Here is a 23,518-nt window from a genome sequence, read left to right as displayed (position 1 = left end):
TCTGGCTGTTTGCAGAATGTTTCTCTGCACATGTTTGCCGAAGCGAAATGGTGATTTTACTCTTTTCTGCCAAAACGAAGGTGGACACGGATATTCTTTCTGTCACAAATTAGCTTTAGATTATAATATATAATCAGTTGCCATTGGCCACTTGTACTGTAACGTCGCATTAGCACGGTTTCCTCTGCAGATGCCAGATCTTACTTGCAGGCTACAGGCTCACCTACTAGTTCCTTTTGTTCAGTTTATCCAGAAGCAATTTGAGTGCAACAAAAAAGGGTCAACCTTGCTGAATTGTAGACTTAAATATGTTACAGAAATGCATACTTTACCCAAACAGAAAGAGAAGATTGTGTTGTTGGTTGGGCAGTAACCAGATTCCAATTACAAACAAAACTTAGTTTGCGAGGCAGCAATGGGTTTTTCAATTTCCGCCATAAGACTTGGAGGGCGAGAGGCTGAAGTGAACCTCAAAGCTTCTAGTCCTTAATGACAGAATGTGCTCCGTCATTGAGGAGATTGATTAAAAACCCCTTTGTGTCATGGTCCCGGGGAGGCAAGAGCATATGGCCAAAGAGCTTAAGCACTGAGAGAAGACATTTGCAAATTCCAGATCACTGAGACAGAAGGAAGGGAATGGAATCACAGAGATTAAAGGGAATCTTCCTCTTTCCTCTTCCTGAGAAACGCCTCATTTGTGAATGCCACCTGTCTGAGTTCTTTATTTGAACGCAGTTCTTAAAGGAAAGGTTGGAAATCTCTCAAGTGTGTCTGAAAACGGCAGTAAGGTGCCCAAAATATCCATTGATCCGTCTCGCTCAGACTGCTGAAGTCCCACAGCCGCCTCTTCATTGCATAACAATGAGAAGGTATTTTATTAAGCTTACAAATCAGCAAGGCCGTAGCAGTGTTGTATTATTGTAGTTGTAAGTATGCCAGCACTTCATTCAACATACCAGGCATCTTTCATTGTTTCCCAGCGTGGCAGTAAATTAAACTGTGTGTTTACACTGTTTTTTCTTCCTGCACTTTAGTTTCCTTTATTTGTGCTGAAAGGGAACATGGTTCACTGACACAATTTCCTTTAAAAACACATTTGTTTTTGATGGCAACCAGGCCACAACGTGACAAATAGATTCAAGGCACCAAAAAACGTTCACACAGTTTGTACATGGAAGAGAGTAAGTGTTTATGGGGTGTGTGTTTGGATTCTTTGTCAAACACTTTACATAAGCAAACTTTTGAACAATAAGTTGCAAATGTTCTTCGTCACACACATTTCAGCATCCAGGGAGACTTTTATTGTTCTCTTGCTTTTGAAACATTCCAAAAAAATTGAATGGCACTATTACAGATCCAAAATTTAACCTAGAAAAGTTTTTAAATGCTGAGTGAAATCTGGTTGTAACTGCCTGGATTAGCTCTGCTCAGATACAGTAGGAAACAGAAAACTCTTTGAATTGTTTAGACTTGTGTTGGTGGGAAAGAAACACAATGGCCATGCCCACTTAGGAAAACAGGAAGTGTATACAATTTTAAACCATTAATGGAGCTACAATGATCCAGATCACGCTGACAGATTGGATTTTTATTTTACTAGAAGTATAAAACAAGTAACAAGTAAAAAAATGACATAACATTTTGACCGAAGTCTTTTTTCTTAAATTTTTGGGTTGATGGAAAATAAATGGATAAATAATTACGAATTCCAATGTCTGATATATTTGACTTTTGGACATCTCTGAGTATACGTGCTTAAAAAAGTCCCCAGAAGTGTATGATTCAACTTTTTTCCCATTGTTCAGTGTTAAAAGGTACAAATATTACTAAGCTACAAATACTACTAGGGTTTGTAGCCTAGATGGACCTCAGACAATTTCATAATGTGTCCTCGAAAAGGGGTCAATATTTACAGAAAATGACTTTGCATTTATTGCTAGTTTTTGCAGTCGTCTCTGATTTTTAAATCTTTGAAAAGTCCTGTAACAGTGCATTCACAGTCTTTCCATAAATCATAATAGCGTATCACATTACTTGTAGAATCTCAATAATTGTGACAGTGTAGAATGTGGAGATAAACATATCCTCCCAGCAATAGTTCAGACATACTGTTGCTTGATAACTTTTTAGAATAGAGTGCTGCTCCACATACACATTGAATTTACTCCAATTCCAAGTGTTACCTCTTAAAGCATCATGACCAGCATGTAAAACAGATAAATATGTCTTTAATCTAAAACAAATCAACTCAACATGTCAAGCTACTGTAGACGATCCAGTGTGAGTATAAGTACTTGTGAGCACTAAAGCTTCACAAATAATGCTAATTTATTCTTTTGGTGTAACCTCCAAACCCAATCATTGTCCCTCCGGATACAGTACAGATTTTATTTTGCGCTTAAATTAGCATGTGCAGATTTCTCATAAACTTTACAGTTGCAGGAGTCCTGTAGATACACCAGAGACTTCCCTCTAGAACTTCAAACGATCCACCATCTACCTGTCTCCCTGTTTACCCCTCTATTTATTATTCTGCCTCTCCAATCTATGTCGACTCGCCTGAAAGTATCACCTCCTCAGCTCGGCTTCTCTACTGTTTGTGTGTGATTTTTTTTTTTTTTTTTTTTTTATCTTGCTAGATTTTGCAGCTTCCTGAACAATCTCAATGCTGTTCTTTTTTTTTTCTTCTTTAAGGCGAGTGATGGTGTCGATTATTGATTGACAATATATATTTTTCTAGCTCCTCCACAGGCTCGTACATAATGAAAAATATGCAGCGATTGAGCATCAAGGTCATTTTGGTGGGAGCGTTTCCTCCAGAGGGCTCAAAAGTCATCTTGCAGAGAGAGCAAATAAGGCCAGCTGATGAACTCCCCGGAAAAGTTTGACAAACCCCATCGCCGGAGACAAATTAAAGTGTCAGCAGCCGCCCTTCTAGGAATCACATTTCCTGTGTTGTCCCGTGATAAGCCCTGCCGCCGATAGCAGCCAGCAGCACATGGCTGTCTGCAGATCAGTTGAAAGAGGCCACGAGGACAGAGGTTCAGTAACAGGAGACCCGGCCAGATGCTCATCTCTGAGTATTGATCAGGCCAGACGTCCAGACGACAGCCACAGCTGGCGGCCACCGCTGTCTGCAGAAGAGAGAGAGCGCTGCTACGGTTTGACATTGTCACATACAGCGCTGGCGGATAAAGGAATGTGTTTCATAGCTACACACGTCACACGTTTCACACGTTTAGAGATGCATCCACTGTGCCAGTCAGAGACTCTTTAAAAAACATGTTTTCACACTCGGCTTATGTCGAGCGGCGTGTGTCCTCGTGTTTTTCTTCCTGTGGAGGCTTTGTGTCACTAACCTCCTGGCAGCCACGGATCAGTGGAAAAATCAAATGAAATAATGGCCGACGGCACAGGAAGTTGGCAGAGAAGCTGAGAGGATTGTTGCGGTGTGGGTGTCAGTTCAGCGGAAGGCTGCTAGTGAGTGAGATTTATGATGACTGTGACAGAAAGCGGTTTGTTGTTGTCTCAAAAACACACAGCTTGATGAGTCTGGTAACTTAATAAAGTAACTCATTTAAAGAGATGGGGATCGAGGATTCATTTGTCCAGTTGAAATCAGTTGTCCCGTGTTCTCCTTTTAGAAGAAAACAGAAACCAAACAGGGTTTTTGTTTTAATAATGGCTCCCCCTCGTTTTGCATTAATTGCATGTTTTTTAATACATTTAAATAAATGCAAACTCACTGAAAGACAAAGCCTGTAGACACATAAGGACAGAAACTGGAATAAATAGCAAATGGACACAATATGCAGAGTCCAGATCAATCAATTCTAAATGTTTAAAAAATTGCAAAGGCTTGCATTACTTAAACTCAAAATTCAGAAGTATCAACAGTTGTCAATTTGACACTTACCAATCAGAAACACGACATAAACATTGTTCCTCATAGATTCTTAGATGCTTTAGAATACCTTGTTTTCAGAGTTCGGTCTCTACAATGACAGTGTTGTGTTAACTTGTGCAGAGGTTTTAATGATGCCAACCATTCGTAGACTCCAGATTGATTGTATTTAGGAAATCAGCTAGCCGTCTGTTCTTAACAAAGCATGTGCGACTGACAACGGACCCTTCTCGCGATAGCAGAATGCTCATGTGTGAGGTATAGAGCGAATTATTCGATCCTGGATGGGGTCGCTCTCTCGGACAGATACAGAAATCTAAATGCTAAAATGGGTTGCCAAATAGACTTTGGCAGGCGGTTTATATACTTTGGCAGCTTGCCCAAGTAGAGCGTGATAAACACTGATATATGGATCATGACTGGAAGACGCTGCTGAGACTTCCAAGACATGCAATCAATACAACCAGCTGTAGCGACAACCAAAGACTTCAAACCGTGGCTGCTGGAGGCCACCATACGTCATCTGACACGCCTTCATGTATTCCATCTCTCTCTCTCTCTCTCTCTCTCTCTCGCCCCTCTCCAGCCCTCACACAACCACACATTCAGCCTCTTGTCAGGGCAGCTACAAGAGTAATGGCCCCAGGTCTCCTCCCGAACACAGACTAATGAGAATCTCAAATCCGACAAGCAGAGTGCATTTATCACGTACTCAGGCTTAATGACACCACCACCACCCAGGCTCAACGGCACCGGTATAAATGGACCCGTTTGTCCCCTCTGCTGTCCTGTTAGTATTATTATTAACGCTGCTTGGTGGAACACAGCGGAGAGGATGAAGACAGAGGAGGGTTGGTTTGAACAGAATCAGAGTCAGCGGTACGTCTGCTGGTAGAGACAGCTTTTGTTTTTTTCCTCTTACTTCTCCCTGTCCATCTTGTCCTCTCCCCCTCCGTCCCTCCCAGTGTGAATCAGTCCTTTCTCAACTTCTTTTATTCTCTTTGTTTCAGCTTCGCCCGTGTCTTTAGAAAAAAAAACTTAAAATGCAGATGAGTGGAAAGAAGGAATGGTGAGGGAGCCGACAGATGAATACTACATGCGCCACTTTGATCTGCCACTATGAAGCGTTGTTTTTTTATTTATGGGCCGACGCAGAGCTTTGCAGAAGGACTCCTGGCTCCAGAAGCTTTAAAAGACGTGTCCATCAAGGAAGCACGGACCTTCAGATGATTAGACAGCTGGCAGTAGACATTAAGCAGCATATTGCTTATATTCAACGGTGACCATTGCAGATAGAGCTGTGTATTTGAAAGCACCTCGCGATACGATACGTATCAAGATACACGTGTCATGTTAGAATATATCATGATATATTGAGATATAATACAATACATGTCACGATATATCATGATATATTGAGATATAATACAATACATGTCACGATATATCATGATATATTGAGATATAATACAATACATGTTACGATATATCATGATATATTGAGATATAATACAATACATGTTACGATATATCATGATATATTGAGATATAATACATGATATATTGAGATATAATACAATACATGTTACGATATATCATGATATATTGAGATATAATACAATACATGTCACAATATATCATGATATATTGAGATATAATACAATACATGTTATGATATATTGCAATACTCTCAATACATATTTTCATTTGGCTGAAAATGGTAAAGTAGAGGAGAAAAATACAAGTTGCTGCGTACTAACTAGATAGGATTATTAGGCAAGATTAACATACGTTCTTTTAATCTAAAATCACAAACTTTAGATGCCAAACTTCTATAGTTACTCACGTTTAGGTAGAAGTATTGGCATCCTGACTACAATGCCTGTTTGATCCTCAGTGTCCATTGCAGTGATCTTTATGCTGGAAGGAGGGAGCGATGGTTTGAGGTCTAATTAGATGACTACTGAGCAGGACTCTCTGGCTCTAATGACTGTTGGGGATTGAGACAGGGATAAGAGCTTATCCTCCTTAAGTGCTGGATAGGTTACATCATTTAAAGTGGGATCCTGGCTTTAACATACATTACTTTAACCAACATACAGGCACACAAACAGTCTAACAGGGGACCAAAGCAGGTAAATTCCCCATGTTGTTAGAAGAACGACGGACAGCCGTGATTGTTGCCCCTGATTATGATCTGTCAGATCGGCGACCGGGTCTTTTGATTCGTCATTTCATTTGTCACCGTGGGACACCGGTTGCTTTCTCCAACTCTGACCCCAACAGCCATGACCAACAGGACCAAAAAAGTAGTTCTTACAAAGAGTAAGTGTATGCTGCTTTGTCTAATTTATAAGATAAGATAAGATAATCCTTTATTAGTCCCACAGCAGGGAAATTTGCAATTTATTTTCACGCATCCGAGATAAGTGTTGCATCTTAATTTTGGATCAAATATTACTTGGGTTGGTAGCTTAAATGGACCTCAGACGATTTCATAATGTGTCCTCGAAAAGAGGTCAATATTTGCAGAAAAGTCTTCTTTGATTCTTAAATCTTTGATAATTCCTGTCACAGTGCATTCACAGTCTTTCTGTTAGCAAAGTACAGGATGTGCTTTGTGAATTTTGATCATGCTATATGTACAGTCAGGATAACCAGAATGGGTGCCACCATGTCTGTTGTGAGCAGAGCTGTCCATAAAGTACTTAATTATTCCAGAAGCAAAATTACAGGCTATCATGAGGTTGGCGGCTCCGAGCGCTCCGGTTTCTTCTTCTCTTCGCCGCGCGTTCGTCTCGTTTTGACAACTTTCGACTGATCATTAAAGTAATTCAGCTCTGTTGATAATTCGGCGCTGCATGTGCCGGTGAAGCGGGAACCTGCCAATCCTGAATCCTGAGTGCTGGAATTGATTGTCTGGCTGATTCCAGACCAGTGAGCTGTGAGACGCTGTCATCCCCTCCACCCCCCCCCCCCCAAATCTTTCCCTTTCCTTTTCCTCATTTAGATTTACTGTCACTGCTTCATGCCCCGGCTCCTACTATCTTCCTCCCATGTTCCCTGACACAGTGTGAGCTTCCGTGAGGTGAGAGGAGACACGCGCTGCTCCTCTGTGTCTGATCGCCCACGGCAACCGGCTTTTTTTCTCGGGGAGGGACGGACTTGTTAGGGACTATAAAATGAGATAAACCGAGCTTGAGAAAGCTTCTGGGTCTTTTGGCCCTGTGTTTAGATGATATCATCGATGTGTGGCAGCGGTAATAAAAGAGAGGTTAGCTGCCACCGTGGGCTACAACACTCTGAGGCAGCACCGGCCCGATCAGACCGCCGTCTCTGCTTCTTCTTCTTCTCTTGGCTTCTGGCGTGTGACGGCGACGACGCTCAAATGTCTCCCTCGAGCATAAAAACAGGTCTAACGATCAGACGCGCGTCTACGAACGGAGACTGTTTGTCCCCAAGACAATGATAGAGCGTTTAATCTTCCCAGGAACAGCGGAGCACACAGCCATGATGATGCCATTATCTCACGGCCGAGAAGCCTCACTCGTACCCTTGATTTATATTTCCCTTCATCAGCCTCGACCACTCAGAATGCAAAAAAAAAAAAAAAAAGAGTAAAACGTTCATTTATGAAATCAAGGCTCGTCACTCTCGTACTCATTCAGCTGAAGTTCAGCCAAATGTACTTTAGTCACACATTCCCGTGTGCTTCTCTACGGCGTTGTCGGGGGTAACGTGACGGGGATGGATCTCCGTGGCGATGGCTGTGTGATTGCCTCTGCTAACGAGGGATAAAGGCAGAGGAGGAATCTTCACAGCTATTTATCTTCCTTTGATCAATTCTCAACTACTCTGCCTGCACGTCTTTTATATTTGGAGCAGTAAGCTCTGTTTTTGGCACACCGCGACCTCTCCTTTTGTCAAAGAGCGACAGATATAAGCAAGAGGGCCTCCTCACGGCGAAATAGAAAGATTACCGCACTGAGTGACGGCAGCAGCGAGGAACTAAGCATGTGATATCTTATCCCTTCCCACGCTCGTAGCTCCTCCATTTGAATGAGCCAAACTTTAGAGATATGCCAGTCATATCTTTTCATTTTTTCGTGGCGAGGGAATAAAAGTTCCGGTAGATTGATAATTCATGCAGGATGTCTTTCAAAAAAAAAAAATAGGAAGCTCAAAGAATTTTGAAATGCAAACGGTGCAGTGGGCTAATTGGTACCACAGGGGAGATAGAGATCAAAGAGGCTCTGTGTTTAATGGACGAGGCTCACTCACTCTTTTTTCTTTCTTTTTTTTGGGCCGCTGACGAGTGAACGGACACAAAGCCACCATGAAGCCCTCAAAGCGGTGGTCCTCTGCTGGAGCATCCTCAGCAATGTCTCTGATTGAGTCTTATGAGGAAACCGATGAGGAGCTGTTTTGCCAAAATGCTTTGCGTTGTTATGGCGATAACGCTGATAGAGTTTTTTGTGCTTCTAACCAGCATGTAAATGTGATGGGCAGTGTAGTGCGTTGGCCAGATGGTTTCCTCTTTGTTGTTGTTGTTGTTGTTGTTGTTGTTTTTGTGGTCAAGCTTTCTTACATTGGCAGCCCTGCTTTCCTATTTAATGAGGCGCCTCATTTCAAACCTCACCCGCTGTGCAACTGTCTGATTTAAAAGGCCCCTTACACTCCATATGTTTATTGCTTTTGAGCAATCCAGCTGTGGCACAGATAGAGTCCGGTCTATAAATAAAGACTCCCAGTCCTTCACATCACATCCGATTTCTCATCTTTCTTTTTTGATCTTTTTTTCTTCTTTTCTCAAAACAAACAAGGCCGACAAAAGACAAAGAAATGATGAACTCTCACCAAACTTTACTTTTAAAGAAATGCATAAAAAAGGCCTTTTGAAAAACAAAAAAACGCAAACACTAAAGACCGCCTCTTGTGATGGCGAGTTATTTCTTGGCTAGATTAAAGCCAATGTACGTTGGTATTTTCCATACGTTAACATCACAACCCCTTCAACGGTGGTTGCAACAGGACTTCATGGTCCTCTCTCACAGAACAACCTGTAGTTTTCATTGGTGCTCACATTCTCCTCATATGTGATACTATTAGAAACGTGATTCCGCTGATGTTTGTTACTTGTCAGCAGGTGTTTCATTGCTGCCGCACACTTCTCACACTCGGATGCATTTCTCTGTTTGAGGTGCTGGAATAAATTAGTCGTGCTGCTGCTTTTTTTCGTTGCCACAGACTTTAGACAAACTTTACAGCGGACAGTGTTTTGCTAGAGGTTGCTGAGGAGACGGTGCCTTTTTTTGGGAACAAACTCCTCACTTTCTTTACCCGCGCTGCCTAGTTGATAGTTTACCTTTTGTCTAAAGTGAACCAACACGTTTAAAGTGCATTCTTAACATCGGCCCAACCATTAATCACATTAATTGACTAAATCAATTCGCCACCCAGCAGGAAAAGCTTCCTCTCCTCAAGGTGAGTCGTGAGGTCGCTATCCTGTGTTGCCATTTAGACAAAAATAAGTCTAATCCTCGTTGTCAGTTCTGCCTGACTCAGTCCTGCTGACATGGGATGTTTTCTCTCTGTGTCTGAGGATTTATTTGGAGTGTTTTTCTGCTTACTGCGCTGACAGCAGAATGAGGGTTTGCTAAGCCAGCCCTCTGGAAAAAAACAACCTATACTGTACACAGTGTGATCAAAAGTATTAATTAGTTATGTTTATCACATCTAGACGAACCACTCTGTGCTCTCTGCTGCCCATCAGTCTGCTTCTACGCAGCAACACTCAGCACTAAAGCCTTTAACCACCTGCTTTGATTTGACTCAGACTGACAGGAGTCTCTTTAGTCTGAAAGCCCATCTCCTGGCAACAAGAAAGATCCACCTTTCCTCTCTCCCCCTATGGTATTAGCATATTTTCATCCTTCCTGGTCTGCTGGATGTCGGCTACATTCGGAGAGCCCTTGCCTCTCTTCACGCCCTTGCAGGGGGTCAGCGGTTCTGTGTGAACCGTGACAAGCTCAGGCTGCACAATAGCGTGCAGTGTTATTACTGCTATTTTCTCCTTTGTATCAGCTCTTTTCTCTATTGTTTGAGCAGTGTACAGCATTGGAAAACAAGCGGTGTTGTGTTTCCATGACGTACATATTGATAACTCAGTTTACAGGGGAGAACACTTTCAAAATACATGTTCATGGTGTAATATCATTTATTGCATATTCTCCTCAGTGGTGTTTTTTAAATCCACTGACATTTTGGCAGCTTTTTTTCCTTCTTCACGGGGCTTAATGCTGCGTGACATGAGATTATGTGTTGATTTACATTTTAATACACAGTAAATGTTGTTGCCAATGAATTAACTCACACTTGGTTCACTGATTTCTTTTGGCATTCCCACTCTGCAGAGTTAGGACACTTTCTTACCCCACCTCTAAACACTCCCAAAGGGGTTGTCCTCGAGTCGATAAGTTGGCCGACTTCAGGCTCTTGGGTCAGATTAGAGTCCCTGAAAATAGAAAGGTAAAAATGGAAACACAAAAATCCAGACAACAACAACAGTCGTCCCCCCCCCGCTCTGCGTTCCGTAGCAGCAGCGGCCTCGGGAGGTATCCAATTATGACGCCCTTGAGGGAATGACGGTGCTTGGATTTCTGTCAATACAGGGTTCAGGTAGTGTTTCTCAATAACATTCTGAATTATTGATGGTGGGGAGATTGAGAAGGAGAAGGGGGTAGTTAACATTCCCTTCTATGTATGAGGAGGAGACGATGGGGGAGATGGGTCGGCACGGATCGCTGCCCGGCATATTTTAAACTGATCCGCTTGATGAGGTGACCCAGAGGTAAGACTCCGTTTGAAACCGCCACGAGGACCGCAGAAGATAGAAGGTGCATCCTGAGTGACGGGGAGCACCGAGCCGGTCAGGGAATAAGGACCTCTCTGAAGATGAATCTGAATAATTAGGAGGCGGAGGAATGGTGAGGATTCCACTGGCGCACGGCTGATCCTCCTTTCCGCTGATCGCCCTCTTTTCTTTTTTTTCTACCCGTTGCAAATAGACATGAAGACGATGGATGGAGCCTGCAGCGGTTTGCGGATCGATCAGAGAACCGTCTCACTGTCTGAGTCCCACATAGATCCCTCTGAGTGAAGTCTGGCCAACTCGCTGTCTGTAGAAAGAAGTCCTGAGAGAAGGCCTGACTGGAGGCAGTGCTGCTCTGCTCTGTGAGTGATACCCATGCACAGAGCAGAGGGGGGGTGCCATCTATTTTGATTCTTATTGAATACTGGATGTGGAGTTGAGTAGTGGCGTAACGGACCGTAGTTGATCCCTGATGTCTGGAACGCATGTGAACTGCGGATTAATTACAGTTTACCATCATAGAGGGAAATCAAGTTTTACAGCCGATCTTTATTGGCCAATAAACGGTAAAATGAAGTGATCAGGAGATCAGCCTGAATTATTTCTAGTTGTCCATCCCTCCATAAATCTACATCGTGATCAAAAAAAATCTGTGTTATAATCGACAGTAGCAGAGCTAGCAAGGTTGGCGGCACGGGAACTAACAGCTAACGTACGGAGGCTCCATTCAGTAACATCATGATGCGTTCAAGCTTCATTTAGTGAAAATAAGTATTGGGCCAAAGGTTAATTATATATCATCATGATGTGTTCAAATGAGATCTTGTAAAATGTAGTTTTTGGGCAAGAAACTTTAGTAAATGCAGTTGTTTGAAGGAGATGTTTTGACAGCAATATAAACTAGATATTAGAGATTATTTAAAGATAATTATGACCTGATGCTAGCTCTAAGCAACTAAAAATACATCAGAATAAATATTGCCAAGATTTTTTATTTCGTAATAATTTTAATGATGTGTTTTTATGAAAAATAACCCCTATAGATAACTATAACAAAGTAAAAAAAATAGCATTTAGATTTTTGATGCCTTACACTGACTTTTGGACATTACCTGGAGCCTTGTATGCAGGAGACGCTTTGCATTGGCAGAGAGCTCATTGACGATTGGCAATCGGTATTGGTTGCAGAAAAAATTGTGATCGGGGCATCTCTAAAAATCATATTTGCTCTCCTTTTTCTTTGCTGATCTGATCAGTGACTCCAAACCGTGATACCTTCTGAATCCAGTGTTTTTGGATTCTGCTGCAGCGATATCAGTGAGACACCAATAAATACTTGAATAAGTTTGAATGCTGAAACTTTTCGTTGGCTCATGCTGTCAGTTTGGTTTTCACTTTGACATCAATCCCCTAAAGATCCGCCGCGGAAGCTCAAGTACAAAAGCAGCCTCTGATCCGTGGGGATGCTTCGATGAGGACAGAGTAGAGTAGTCTGACATGGGGTGACAATCGATGGCCTCTGCAACGGGACTACCCGTCACTTGTCTGAACTCTGCGGGCGCTGAGGTTCGAGCAGCGTTCCCCTGGGAGCAGACTGAGTGGCATTGATGGCAAGGAGGGTCCCAACCTCCCCTGACAGACACATCTCATCCTAGATGCCACCTTGCCCTCACCCTGCCATGGCACAGTGCAGACTCTATGAGAAGGAGACTGCATTATACTGACACCGGGCAGCTGACATACTAATCCAAGAACCAAAGGACTTCGGGGACCATTGATTTTCTATTCTTGGTATAAAAAAAAGGCGAGAAGCCAGACGTCACTCCTCTTCGACCAGGGATGCTAATGGACTTTTTAAAATGTTGCCACGGCGATCCCCTGGAGCCGTTCTGTTTTTGCCCCAGCAGGGCCTTTTGAAATGGACCAAAATCCCCAGCTCCTTTATCGGACATGTTTGTATTCAACAGCCCAGCTTAGCATCTGTCTGGTCAGTGACAGCCAACGCTGGGAATCTCAACTCTGACATTGGATTTAAGAATGAAAGTAGACCCCAAAATAATGGTATAAAGCTACTGGCACTGTGTGTTCCTGTGGATTTATAAGAGTACAACTTCCATTTGGAGTATAACAGTAACCATTTAACTCTGTCAAACCTTTTAACCTCCACACACACACACAATTAATGGATGTTTTTTACAGTTTTTAAATCTTTAGTATATGAAGAAAAACGGTTGTTGAAATCACTTTTAGAGCCCACAGTAAAAGGTTTGAAGCAGCGTTTTGATAAAACATTATATTCTTTTTAGAGGCCCATCAAGGTTGCAATTCAAGAAGTTATTCCCCTAAATGTTAGAACCTGTATCATTTTTGCTGTCAAATAAAGAAACTAAAGCACCACAAATGTCTCTAAAAGCGGCATATTTTTATAAACTATTGGTCTTCTAGAGGTGCTTATAAGTGGTTGTTACTGCTCTAGAATTAACTTCTTTGCGCCACAAATAACTCCCCGTCTGAACACCAGCCCATACAATCCCCCTCTGTGTCCTGTAGAGGTCGGTCTATCAAGTATTGGCCAATGCTCCTTGATCCTAACAATAGACTGACGTCACACATTGGTTTGCAAACTGCGGTTTTGAAGCTTTGAGTTCTGCATTTTGGCCATCGCCATCTTGGATTCTGGCCGTTGTCATCTTGGGTTTTTGCAGCCAGTGAACGGAAGTGACCATATTTGGACTCCGGAGAAGTGACGTAGAAAAGCCATATACTGCTCTGGTAGCAACCTGTCAATCACAGTAGCCACACCCTAAAGCATACCCTGCTTTATGGTCTGTTTGACTCTAAATGGATCATAACCTACTAAATGAACATCATGCTGTATTGAAGAAGACTTGAAACTAGAGATTGAGACCATAAACTCATGTTTACAATGTTTACTGAGGGAATAAATCAAGAGAGAAGTAGAGTCTTAAGGCTCTTCCACTTTGGCTTCACTTTTCAGAGCCAGAAGTTGCCGCCTGATACCAATTTGAATTTGCTGCTACGACATTGACATGGTTAACCATTGGAAACCTAATTAGCAGTTCTATGTTTGGACTGTCAAAGTGGGTTGAGTGCAGAGTTGAAATGAGTTGAGCGCAAAGGAAACAATCTCTCCAAACAGACAAGGTTCTTCAGATATGTATTATCAGGATTTTTTTTCCTGCTACGTTTGAATGTCAGCTGTGCAGAGTCAACTCTGGGTTAGATGCGATCGCTGGGAGAAAAGCAGCTCAGTGCTGATGGTGATGTGATCCGTGTCATGGGACTGCAGAGAGATTGGTGTTCTGATGAACCCACCAGAAGGAGTTTAAGGGAAGGACAATACGGCTCAAGCCTCAACAATGAGGCGTTTGTCTCAGCGAGCGCCATTCAGATCATGTGCTGTTTTTCTTCCGCCGTCACATTAAAATTCCCATGTGGATGTTGTGACAACAACAACAAAAAAAATCATCAGGCAGGTTTTTACATTCTGGTTTGGCATGGCAATGAAAACTAGACGACTTGACACCCTGTTATTATTTCTAATGCAAATGGAAACTGAATTTTAAGTCATCAGAATTCTAAGTGTTTCATTTTCAATATTGACGGCTGCTTTCAAGATTTGTATTAAGATATTTTCCCAACACAGCGAGGAAAGGTAATTGTCGTTGGAGCAGGTCAGTGGGGGTCTATGGGTGTCATGGAGACACTTGAGTGCCAGCGCTGTGCTCCATATGTTGATATGTGTGAATTATAGAACACCACCTTTCCAATATATTCAACATTCAGGTCTTATTTGTCCTCTTTTTGCTCATGTACCAGTCCTAGTGAGTGTCGTATCTGTTGCTTTATTACAATTATGAAACCTAAATATCTATACCTAAAAAAAAATACCTTATACTACGATGTTATTATAATAATAACAATACATTTTAATAATACATTTTATTTATATAGCGCTTTAAAAGGTACTCAAAGGCCCTTTACATGGTAAAGACAGAAACAATAAAAGCAATAACAATGTAAACAAGGCAGAGAGATGATATAACAGAAATAAACAACAATAGCAAGAAAAAAAAAATACATATTTTATAGTGGCCTGGTGAGAGCAGAGGCTAACATGGCTAATTGTGTCTGAAATTATGGAGGAGTCCAGGGAATGCTCACGCTCATTATTCCGGCCTGTGTGTGCCGCAAATATGTCAGAGTGGAGGATAGAGGGGCATGAAGATTTTTCACAGCCAAGGGAGAGCTGAGAGATATCCGAGTGCACAGAGGTGAGAGGTGCGCTCCATTCCGTGGCTATCAAAGAAAGGAGTGGATTAGCATCGCCGCCAATGAAACACCAGCGAGGTCGGGGAATATCAGAGGCCAGTTGGTCATTCGCATTGTTTGGCTGTGAGCAGAAATCTGAGAATAGGCGTCCCAAGAGTTGACTGGTGCATTCTGTGCAGTTTATTGAGGATGAAACTGGAATTTGGGATTTGTAGTTTGACTTTTAATGCGGCTGTTACTCCCGGCTAAGTGGGGGCTGAAGAGGTTATGTATGAATTCAAATGGATCCCTGGCCTTCTAATGCCAACCAATAAAGTCAAAGATTATCTTCCTCTTATTATAGTTATTATTATATTTCAATACAATTGAAAGGCCGTGAGACTCCAAACTTCTCTGTGGAATCATTTTTATCAATCTGCCAATGCGGCGCTGTCGGCTAATCCAAATGAATGTCAGATAATCAATGGAACGCCAGCGTCCCAGAACCCCCCCACCCCCACCCCCCCCCGTCCTGCTTTTCCTCCGAAGAGACCCGACTGCCAATGTCTCCCAGATGGCTTAACAAGTCCAGTTCATTAAAAACAAAATGATCCGAGCCCTCCCCGTCCAAACCCTAGAACACAGAGAGCAAACATGAGATGAGATAAGCGGTGGCTTATTTCCCTCCGACAGCTGTCAGCTCATCCGCCCCCCCCCCCTTCAGACTGCACAGAAAGTCATTAACTGATTAGACTTTGTGTTAGGTTAGATTAAGAAAGTTCAGAATTCCAGAGGAGGGAGAGATGCATTGTTTACAGTTTTTTGCATGGGAGGAGAACGAGGAAGCTCGAGGACGACAGGTGTGTTTTTCAGCTTCGTTCAATTTGTGTGCTGGAAAAGGTCAAAATCGGGACGAGCAGCCAATCTTACTCCACTTGTATTCTCAGGACAATGTCAGAGCTGGAACAGAACCAAATCAGAAGCTTAACCTTTAAGACGGGCATTGTTACTTTTTTTTTTAATGAATTTAAATGTCAGGATTTTGCAGAATGTAGTCGTTTCCCAGCAGGTCGCTGAAAACTGGTGCCATAGAATGCTGTGTTAACGAGGGCTTACAAATAACAAGTTGATGCTTTTTTACCATTTAGTGCCTTCAGTATTATAATATATGATATACTGTCAATGCTTACCTTGCTTTATATAAACATGGTTTTCTCCCCTTGTTCCTCTGATGAAACATCTCATTAGCATAACTTTTAATGGCATGTTTAATGTCATCTTTACACGACTAATACCATCTTGTTAAACCAATAACTTTATGATTTAAAGAACACTGTATTTTCTGTGAAATAACAAAGAATCCCATGGACTTTAAGTACTCGACATACTTACTGACTGTTCATTGTTAGAACTTTTTAAATCAAAACTGCACAGCATGAATTTACAAACTCGTCTTTTGTAACCCTAACCCTTCATACGGTGTGATGAGCAAACTACAGTACATATGGAACAGAAATGTACTTCAGGATTATCTGATGTGGGTTTTGTTATGGGGTCTTTTTGCCAACTTTTTAAGCCTCAAACATCTGAGTGAATAAATCTGTCTGTAAAGTGACTTGACCGTGTCAATAATTGGAAAATAATTCCAATCTTGCTCTGAAGGATCATATCCTGACACAGCATTCCTCTCCTGTTGTTATCTGATATCAATGAGGGCTCATTAGTTTAGTTTTTACGTTAGAACTGACCTTTACTCTGACTGAGCCAACTCCCTTTCTGACTGGTTCTTCTCTGGAAAATGGCTGAGGGCCTTGAGGCTTCAGATTAACCGGTTCTACAACAACAACTGGCAGCCAAAGGAGGTTGTTGTTGTGTCCTACATTGTGTCAGTAATGACATGTTTGTCTGTCTGTGTAGATTTAGTACAACAAAGTATGAAGGTAATTGTAGGTTGAAAAAAATAATTATATGGAGCTAGACAAGAAAGTTATATTTTGTCACTTTTTTTTTCGTACTGCAGATTGAAGCAATGCAGTTCCTTGATATACATGTTTTTTTTGTTAATTTGTGACTTTGATCTCATGGACATTTTGAGTATGTCCTCAAAAATGTAGGACTTCATAATCTAAGAGAATATTCAAGTCTTTTTCCTCATAAATTTGTGTATTTTTCTTGTGAATAATTTTAGTTTTTTCTCTAAATACCAGGCCCCTTATTCCAGCTCCATAATTCTTTTTTATTTATTTATTTATTACTAAAATGGCCCTAAGACACTGTTGTAGTTTAATAAACTGCTTACTGACACAGAATAAAAAGAGCAGTGAATTATTTAATCCTGAATTTGATGTGTTCTGTAGTTTCTCTTGATTTGAACAAACTCTTTAAAAACTGTTCTTTTAAATCAGTGATGCTTGCTCAGGATAACAATGAATCCACCAGGAGACTGCTCGGTCTGTGTGGGGCGTTTCAGTGTATATGAGTGATCTTGCATAATCTCTTGTACTCACAGTGGTTTTCGTGTGAGTACATGCATTATCATCACAGTTTTCTGGCTGCCTTCCTTTGTTGTCAATAACGATGTCTGGCTTCCCTCCTCACAACCATATTCTGCTCCCTCTGCATGCTGGGTATGTTTTATTATCGGTGGCTGCGTTTGTGACTCGTTGCATGGCGTTTCACAGCTGTTTAGTTTTTTTACATTAACCAAAGTCCTTTCAACCCTTTTGGCCCTGAATGTTTTTGACATTTAAAATGATTTTTCTCATGGATTTGTTTCTATAACAACAAAACATAATCTATTTGTGACTGACCTCCTTGCAGGAAAAACAAATCCTTCCAAATCATGGCGTGCGGGGCTAATCCATCAGGTATATTGTCCTCATATATCGCCTAAACCAGGACACACAAGCTGCGTTAGTAAACACAAGCAGACCTCCGCCCACTCCCCTCGATTTATGGCGTTGTGATCATCGCTTGACCTCATCGCTAAACGCGGCTTTCTCCCCTGCATTTAAATGGAGCAGACTATTATCAATATTGATGATGGTTCATGTCTCTGTGGACTTAATTTACTGCTCCCACTTAGAAAACCATGTGGCCCGAGTCTCAATGCCAAGCGATACAGTTCATAAATTAGGGACGGCTTGTTAGGACCCCATGTGGAGGACGCGTTGTCCCTGAAAAAGTTGTCGGGGAGCGCAGGTCATCATCACAGCTCCAAGTTTGTTTTTTGACAAATCTCTCCACCATCTATCTCTCACTGTCTCTTCCTCCAGATATCAAACAAATGTGGACTGTGACATTTGTGCACAGTCTGCTAATTATTCCAACACAGAGTAAATATTCAACCCCAATTTTAGTCTTAATAGTTTTTTAGGAGGGTCTCAGGACTCTTTTGTCAAACCATTTATTGGAAATGTTAATCTGGCAGTGTGAAACAATACAGACGGATGGGGTTGCAATACGTTTTACATGATAAGCAGCCATTGTTGTGTTGTTGTTCTGCATTTCTGTGAGATCACTTCTCAAAACAGTCTGTGGTATTGTAACAGATTTATCTTTTCTGTTTAAATCAGTAGCACTTTTTTTTCTTTGTTTAGCTACCAAATTGCTGCTGTATTTATGCAAATCAAACTCTTTTTTTTATGTTTAGTAATACAGCATGAATGTTGAATGAATTCATCAACTTTGTGTTTCTTGAGGCAAAAACAATGTCATTTCTCAAACATTTCCATAAAAATCTTTTCATCAGTCTTTTCATAGATCTTTTCAACCTTTTCACATGTTACGGGTCATGTAGATCTGTAACCGTGTATTGAGCGAGGGCTTTGGTACACCTTGGACGGGTCACATGTAGACCTTTAACCTGAGTAATTAATGCTGCCATCGGGGGCCCGGTGTCAGGGCGGGCGGAAGAGAGGAGCGAGGGTTTAATTGTGCCAAGTCATCTGTGACAGACTTTGGGCGGTTTGGGCGTTAATTGAAGTGGCTGTCTTGCTGGTCGTGGCCCCCAGAGGCTCCGCCTCCTCTCCTGGTTGCTTCCCCTCCCTGTGTCTGGTTCTCTCTCTCTCTGACTCCGTCTACCTGTGTGCTTCGACTCTCACATCTCAGCGGCTCAGCGGACACTCAGTCACATCGCCGCATTGGCATAACGTATTGCATTCAAATAAGAACTGCGTCATTGTTCAAATGTTGCAGTTTTTTTATCGATATACTCGTCCAAAACATTTAAGGGTTAAGGGTTAAGGTAGTATCCACTGTGTTGAAACGCTAATGTGTCGACTGTTCTGACCCTGATGACCTTCTGTCTCTCTCCAGGTGGGAGGTGAAGCTGCCGTGGGCCATGTGTTTCTGGTGAGGCCTCATCTGCTGCCAAAATGAGGCCGATGTCCGGCCTGCCTCGACCCGTCCTGCCGGCCATCCTGGCTCTCACCTTAGCCGCCTTCTTACCTCGGCCGTCCTCGGGAGCCACGCCGTTCCCCCAGGACCTGGAGCCCATCAGCAGCGTGGGCAGAGAGTGTAAGTTCAAAATCTGCCGTGTTGCCATGGCGATCCTCTTTGCAAAGTGTTGTTGTGAAAAGTGTTGTGAAAAGTAAATCAGAGGTCGGTTAGGCGTTATATCATCACTGGAGGAACGAGGGTTGGAGAGGTGTTTTAAGGGCATGTTTGTTTCACAGGTTTGTTGGGCTGCTGGAATGTTCATGGTTATCGTTCTGTTTGGTTGGCTTGGTGTGATAAAGGGAAACTATGCCAGCAACATGTGTGAAAACACCTTTCTCAGACAAAGGTGAAGTACAGTTTCTAAGTAATGAGGGTCTAATTCTAAACTGTTCCTTGTTAGAAAGATGTTTTGATACAATAAGAAGGGCTTCGATTTATAGAAGTTTCATTTAGTTACACCCAAAATATCAAAGACAAAAGATGCTGCAAACCTTTTCACATTGGTTTGGACCACAGAAAACAAACTGGACATGTGACTTAAGGCTAATATGTTGATATTTATACAAATATTCTTTCAGTATGATTTTGCTCCTGACCTGTTTGGTTCAATTTGGTCGAATTTCCAATATGTCTGCTTGTTGTGTTTGGTTGGTTCAGGCTGAAATCTGTCAATCTGACTGAGCGGACAAGAAAGTTTGATTTTCCTCTGAAGAATGAGTTACCCGTCAGTCCACATGGCTTTATGTTTGCACCTGAAGTTTTGTTTGTTCGAGCTACTGTGAACACATGGTTCTGTTTGGTAGTACAAAGAAAGTCCACAAAGGTTTAGTGAGCACACAGTCCTGCATGTGACTGTCGCTTCGGAGACTCTCGAGTTTGACTGAAGGAGTATCATGGACATCCGTGACACTCTCAAGACGCCGCTTCATCGGACCAGCCTGGGTGGACCGGTTAGAGGCACCAGATCACCGGGGAGGTCCACAGAAGAGGTCCCGGCTGCCGAATCTAATGGCCCATAATTGATTTAAGAGGCGGCTGAGACCGCGGCCCGCACACTGTAATTGATCTATCTGGAAGAGAGCAACGTGACCATTAGCAGGAATAGCTGCACTAATAGTGCTATATGTGGAGCTCCATCCCAGGTGTAATGAGAGCAATTTATCACCTCTGGTTCCAGCGGGTGACAGTGGGGCCACGAGGTCCCGCACAACTCTACGAGACGTTCCATTATGACTCGTGGTACTTCATGAGGACGAAGTCTATAAAATCATACCCAAGTCACCACTCCATTTTTGGAGAGCAGACAGACGACCCACCTCAGCGTCTTGTCCTTTTTGGTGACTGAGACTTTGAGTGGGTTCGAGGAAAGTAAAAGATATTATTATAACTGAGATGCTTAAAGAAGAAGCTGCTGCCATATTTGATCTTTAATATTAAAGGAGTACTTCACCCACAAAATAAGCATTTGTATAGTAATTCTTCACCCTCTTACCTGGAATTCTTGAAGAAAAACTTTTTCTCTGGCATGTCCACACTGTGAACGAAGAATAAAAATAAACAAGAAAAAGTCCTGATGAATTGGAGTAAATGGGCGGCTGCTTTTTTAGCAAAACTAAATCAAAACATTAGTTTACAAACTCTCACACAATCTGTGCAGTTTAATCGAAATCACACGAACAAGTAGCTCCTTAGTTTGAGGCTGTTTATATGGAAGGAAGGGTTTTGAATAGTAAGGCTTTATCAGAGATCCATGTGTTTGTTGAGTTGTGAACAAGACTTGTATTATACCTCAAGAGTTGTTTTTATATAGTTTAGCTGTTGTTACTTTAATTCATCAAGACTTTTCTCCGTTTTTTGATTATTTCTTCACCAAGGAAGTTTTCTTCAAGAAATTCAAGGTAACACTGTCTGAGTCACTGATTCCTATTCACTCTTTTCCCCGAAATGTCATTCTCAGCTGGATGCATATGCTTCATAAACCACGTTTATGATGATTGATGATCAGCAATGTGATGTGGAGGACAAAGATATAAAGTTTTTGTTGAATCTGAGGACTTTCCCTCTGCATGGACTTTCTGGTTTAGACTGTAATGAGACACTGAAAGAGACTTTCCACCGACACGCGTGACATTATCTTGGGACGTCTTTAACGCAGCATGGTTCGTCTCCACTTCTCTGTGGTTATAGAAAGCAAATAATTGTTTTTGTTGTAGGTTTTTTGCTACTTCCTGGATCATGAAATGGGACAATACAGCGTCTTTAATACTTTACGGTACGATGAGAAAGGAATGTGCATCTCTGGAAATGTATCAAGATGATAATCGGTTAACTTCTAACTGGACCATCGCGAGATAAACGGTGGAATTTAGGGCTTCACTTCACGATATGTATTTGCACATAATGGCCAACAAAGCGCTGGATGACGTTGTTTTAAGTGCTGAAATTATAAATGTTTATCATTGCTAAATCTTCCAAATATTTTCTTTACTATAAAACGCCCTAAGAGTTTCCTAGAACCAAAGATGATATCATCCAATGTCTTCAAAAAGATTCTCAGTTTACTATGATTAAAGAAATGGATTATTTGGTGTTTTTGCTCGAAAAATGACTTTAATTATTCATAATTTATCAAATAGTTGCCAATGTCAGTCTGAGTGCAGCCTCGGGTTGTATGGTTCTGGTTGGATTCAGGGCCTTTGATTCAGCATCATACGTGTGCTTCCAGAGGCCGTGATCTTAAATAACTCACCGTCACCTGCTCCTGAATTTTGCCCTGAGCAGCCCCCACAAGCTTTAGAGGATGTGAAAGTGCCGAAGAGTAATTACAGAATCCTCATTAGCCAGGGGGGAGGATGGCGGGGGTGGGGGGGGATGACCCACTGGGAGTCTCTTTACCAGACAGCACAGCAAGGTTCAGCACTCAGCCCAGACATTAAGGGTTTACATCAGTCGATTGGAGACCGGCGGTTAGAGGAACATAGGGCTCCCCGTAGAGAGACTCATTTCTGATTGTGGTGTATTTCTAGCGGGGATTGCTAATTCAGCAGCAGCACCGGGTCAGATGGGAGGCTGGAGGGCACTTAATACAGAACTCTACAGATCCAGAGCGCCATGGCCTTGAGCTGAATCTTGGGTTTGGGGGAAAAAGGAAACAGAAAGGAAATCTCTTTGATGTGGAGGGCAGCCTGGTGTCAGTATTGAGCAAGCTAGTTTAATATCTGCCTGGAGCATCTTTTTATTTTATATATAAAAATCTACTGACATGGGTGTCATTCTCTTATTTAAGAACCGGGCAAAGTTTCCCATTGTTTGAATTAATGTTTCACTCCAGTGAGTCAGTGTGATGGAGTAGAAAAACGCCAAAATGGAATTAAAGTGCAGAAGAAAATGAGGGGGAAAATGGAAAGCAGCCAAAAGTGAAAGTATAGTTTGCATAACTGTACGTCCTTCTCTTTCTCTGTCTTTTTTTGAATATACCTGATTTCCATTGTATTTCATACTTAATGCATCCTGCCTGTAACAGATGTTATTTTATATAAGTGTCGTTGTTTGTAGTGGAGGTTTTGCGGGTGGTTTTGGTCAGGTGGGGGGATATAAATTGCATTCATGACAACACAAAGTTAAACTTTAATGACCTCAGAGACAGACGAGGGTTATATAAATGTGCTTTCACCAGACGGACCCATTTTCCATTCAGGTGGTTCTGATTTGTCTCCTTGTCCCCACTTGGCTCAGTCGCCAAAGTCAGTTAAGACTCCTCACCAGGAGCCGTTTATTTAAATCACACTGACTTCTGTGACACGGCCGGCTAATTTGCAACTTTGGATTCTATTTATTCCCCCGCTCCTCCACCTACACGGGTGCACATTAACATACAGTGCATGCTCGGTATTTTGGGCACGGTTGGCCAAATTGCAACCTTGGTCTAGTGTTTCTTAAACTGTGAAGGTGTAATGTTTTTTTCTGAGCTGCGGATTAGTTATGGATGAATGTTGAGCCTTCTTGTCTCTTTTACAAATCTGAAAATAACA

General features: G+C 42.0%; 1 protein-coding gene across 1 annotated transcript in view; it reads left to right on the top strand.

Annotated features, from left to right (window-relative positions):
- Nucleotides 1–23,518, top strand: part of sema6e (sema domain, transmembrane domain (TM), and cytoplasmic domain, (semaphorin) 6E) — a 156,496-nt gene that overhangs the window by 72,259 nt on the left and 60,719 nt on the right. Inside the window, exon 5 of the mRNA XM_054621549.1 lies at nucleotides 19,365–19,565. Coding sequence (XP_054477524.1) covers nucleotides 19,424–19,565 — 142 coding nt within the window. The 5' untranslated portion in view covers nucleotides 19,365–19,423. The remainder of the gene's footprint in view (nucleotides 1–19,364; nucleotides 19,566–23,518) is intronic.

Source organism: Anoplopoma fimbria, chromosome 20 (genome assembly GCF_027596085.1).
Source record: "Anoplopoma fimbria isolate UVic2021 breed Golden Eagle Sablefish chromosome 20, Afim_UVic_2022, whole genome shotgun sequence".
Classification (NCBI taxonomy): domain Eukaryota; kingdom Metazoa; phylum Chordata; class Actinopteri; order Perciformes; family Anoplopomatidae; genus Anoplopoma; species Anoplopoma fimbria.
Note: the sequence above shows the minus strand (reverse complement) of the source record. Positions and strands in the feature narration are given on the sequence as shown.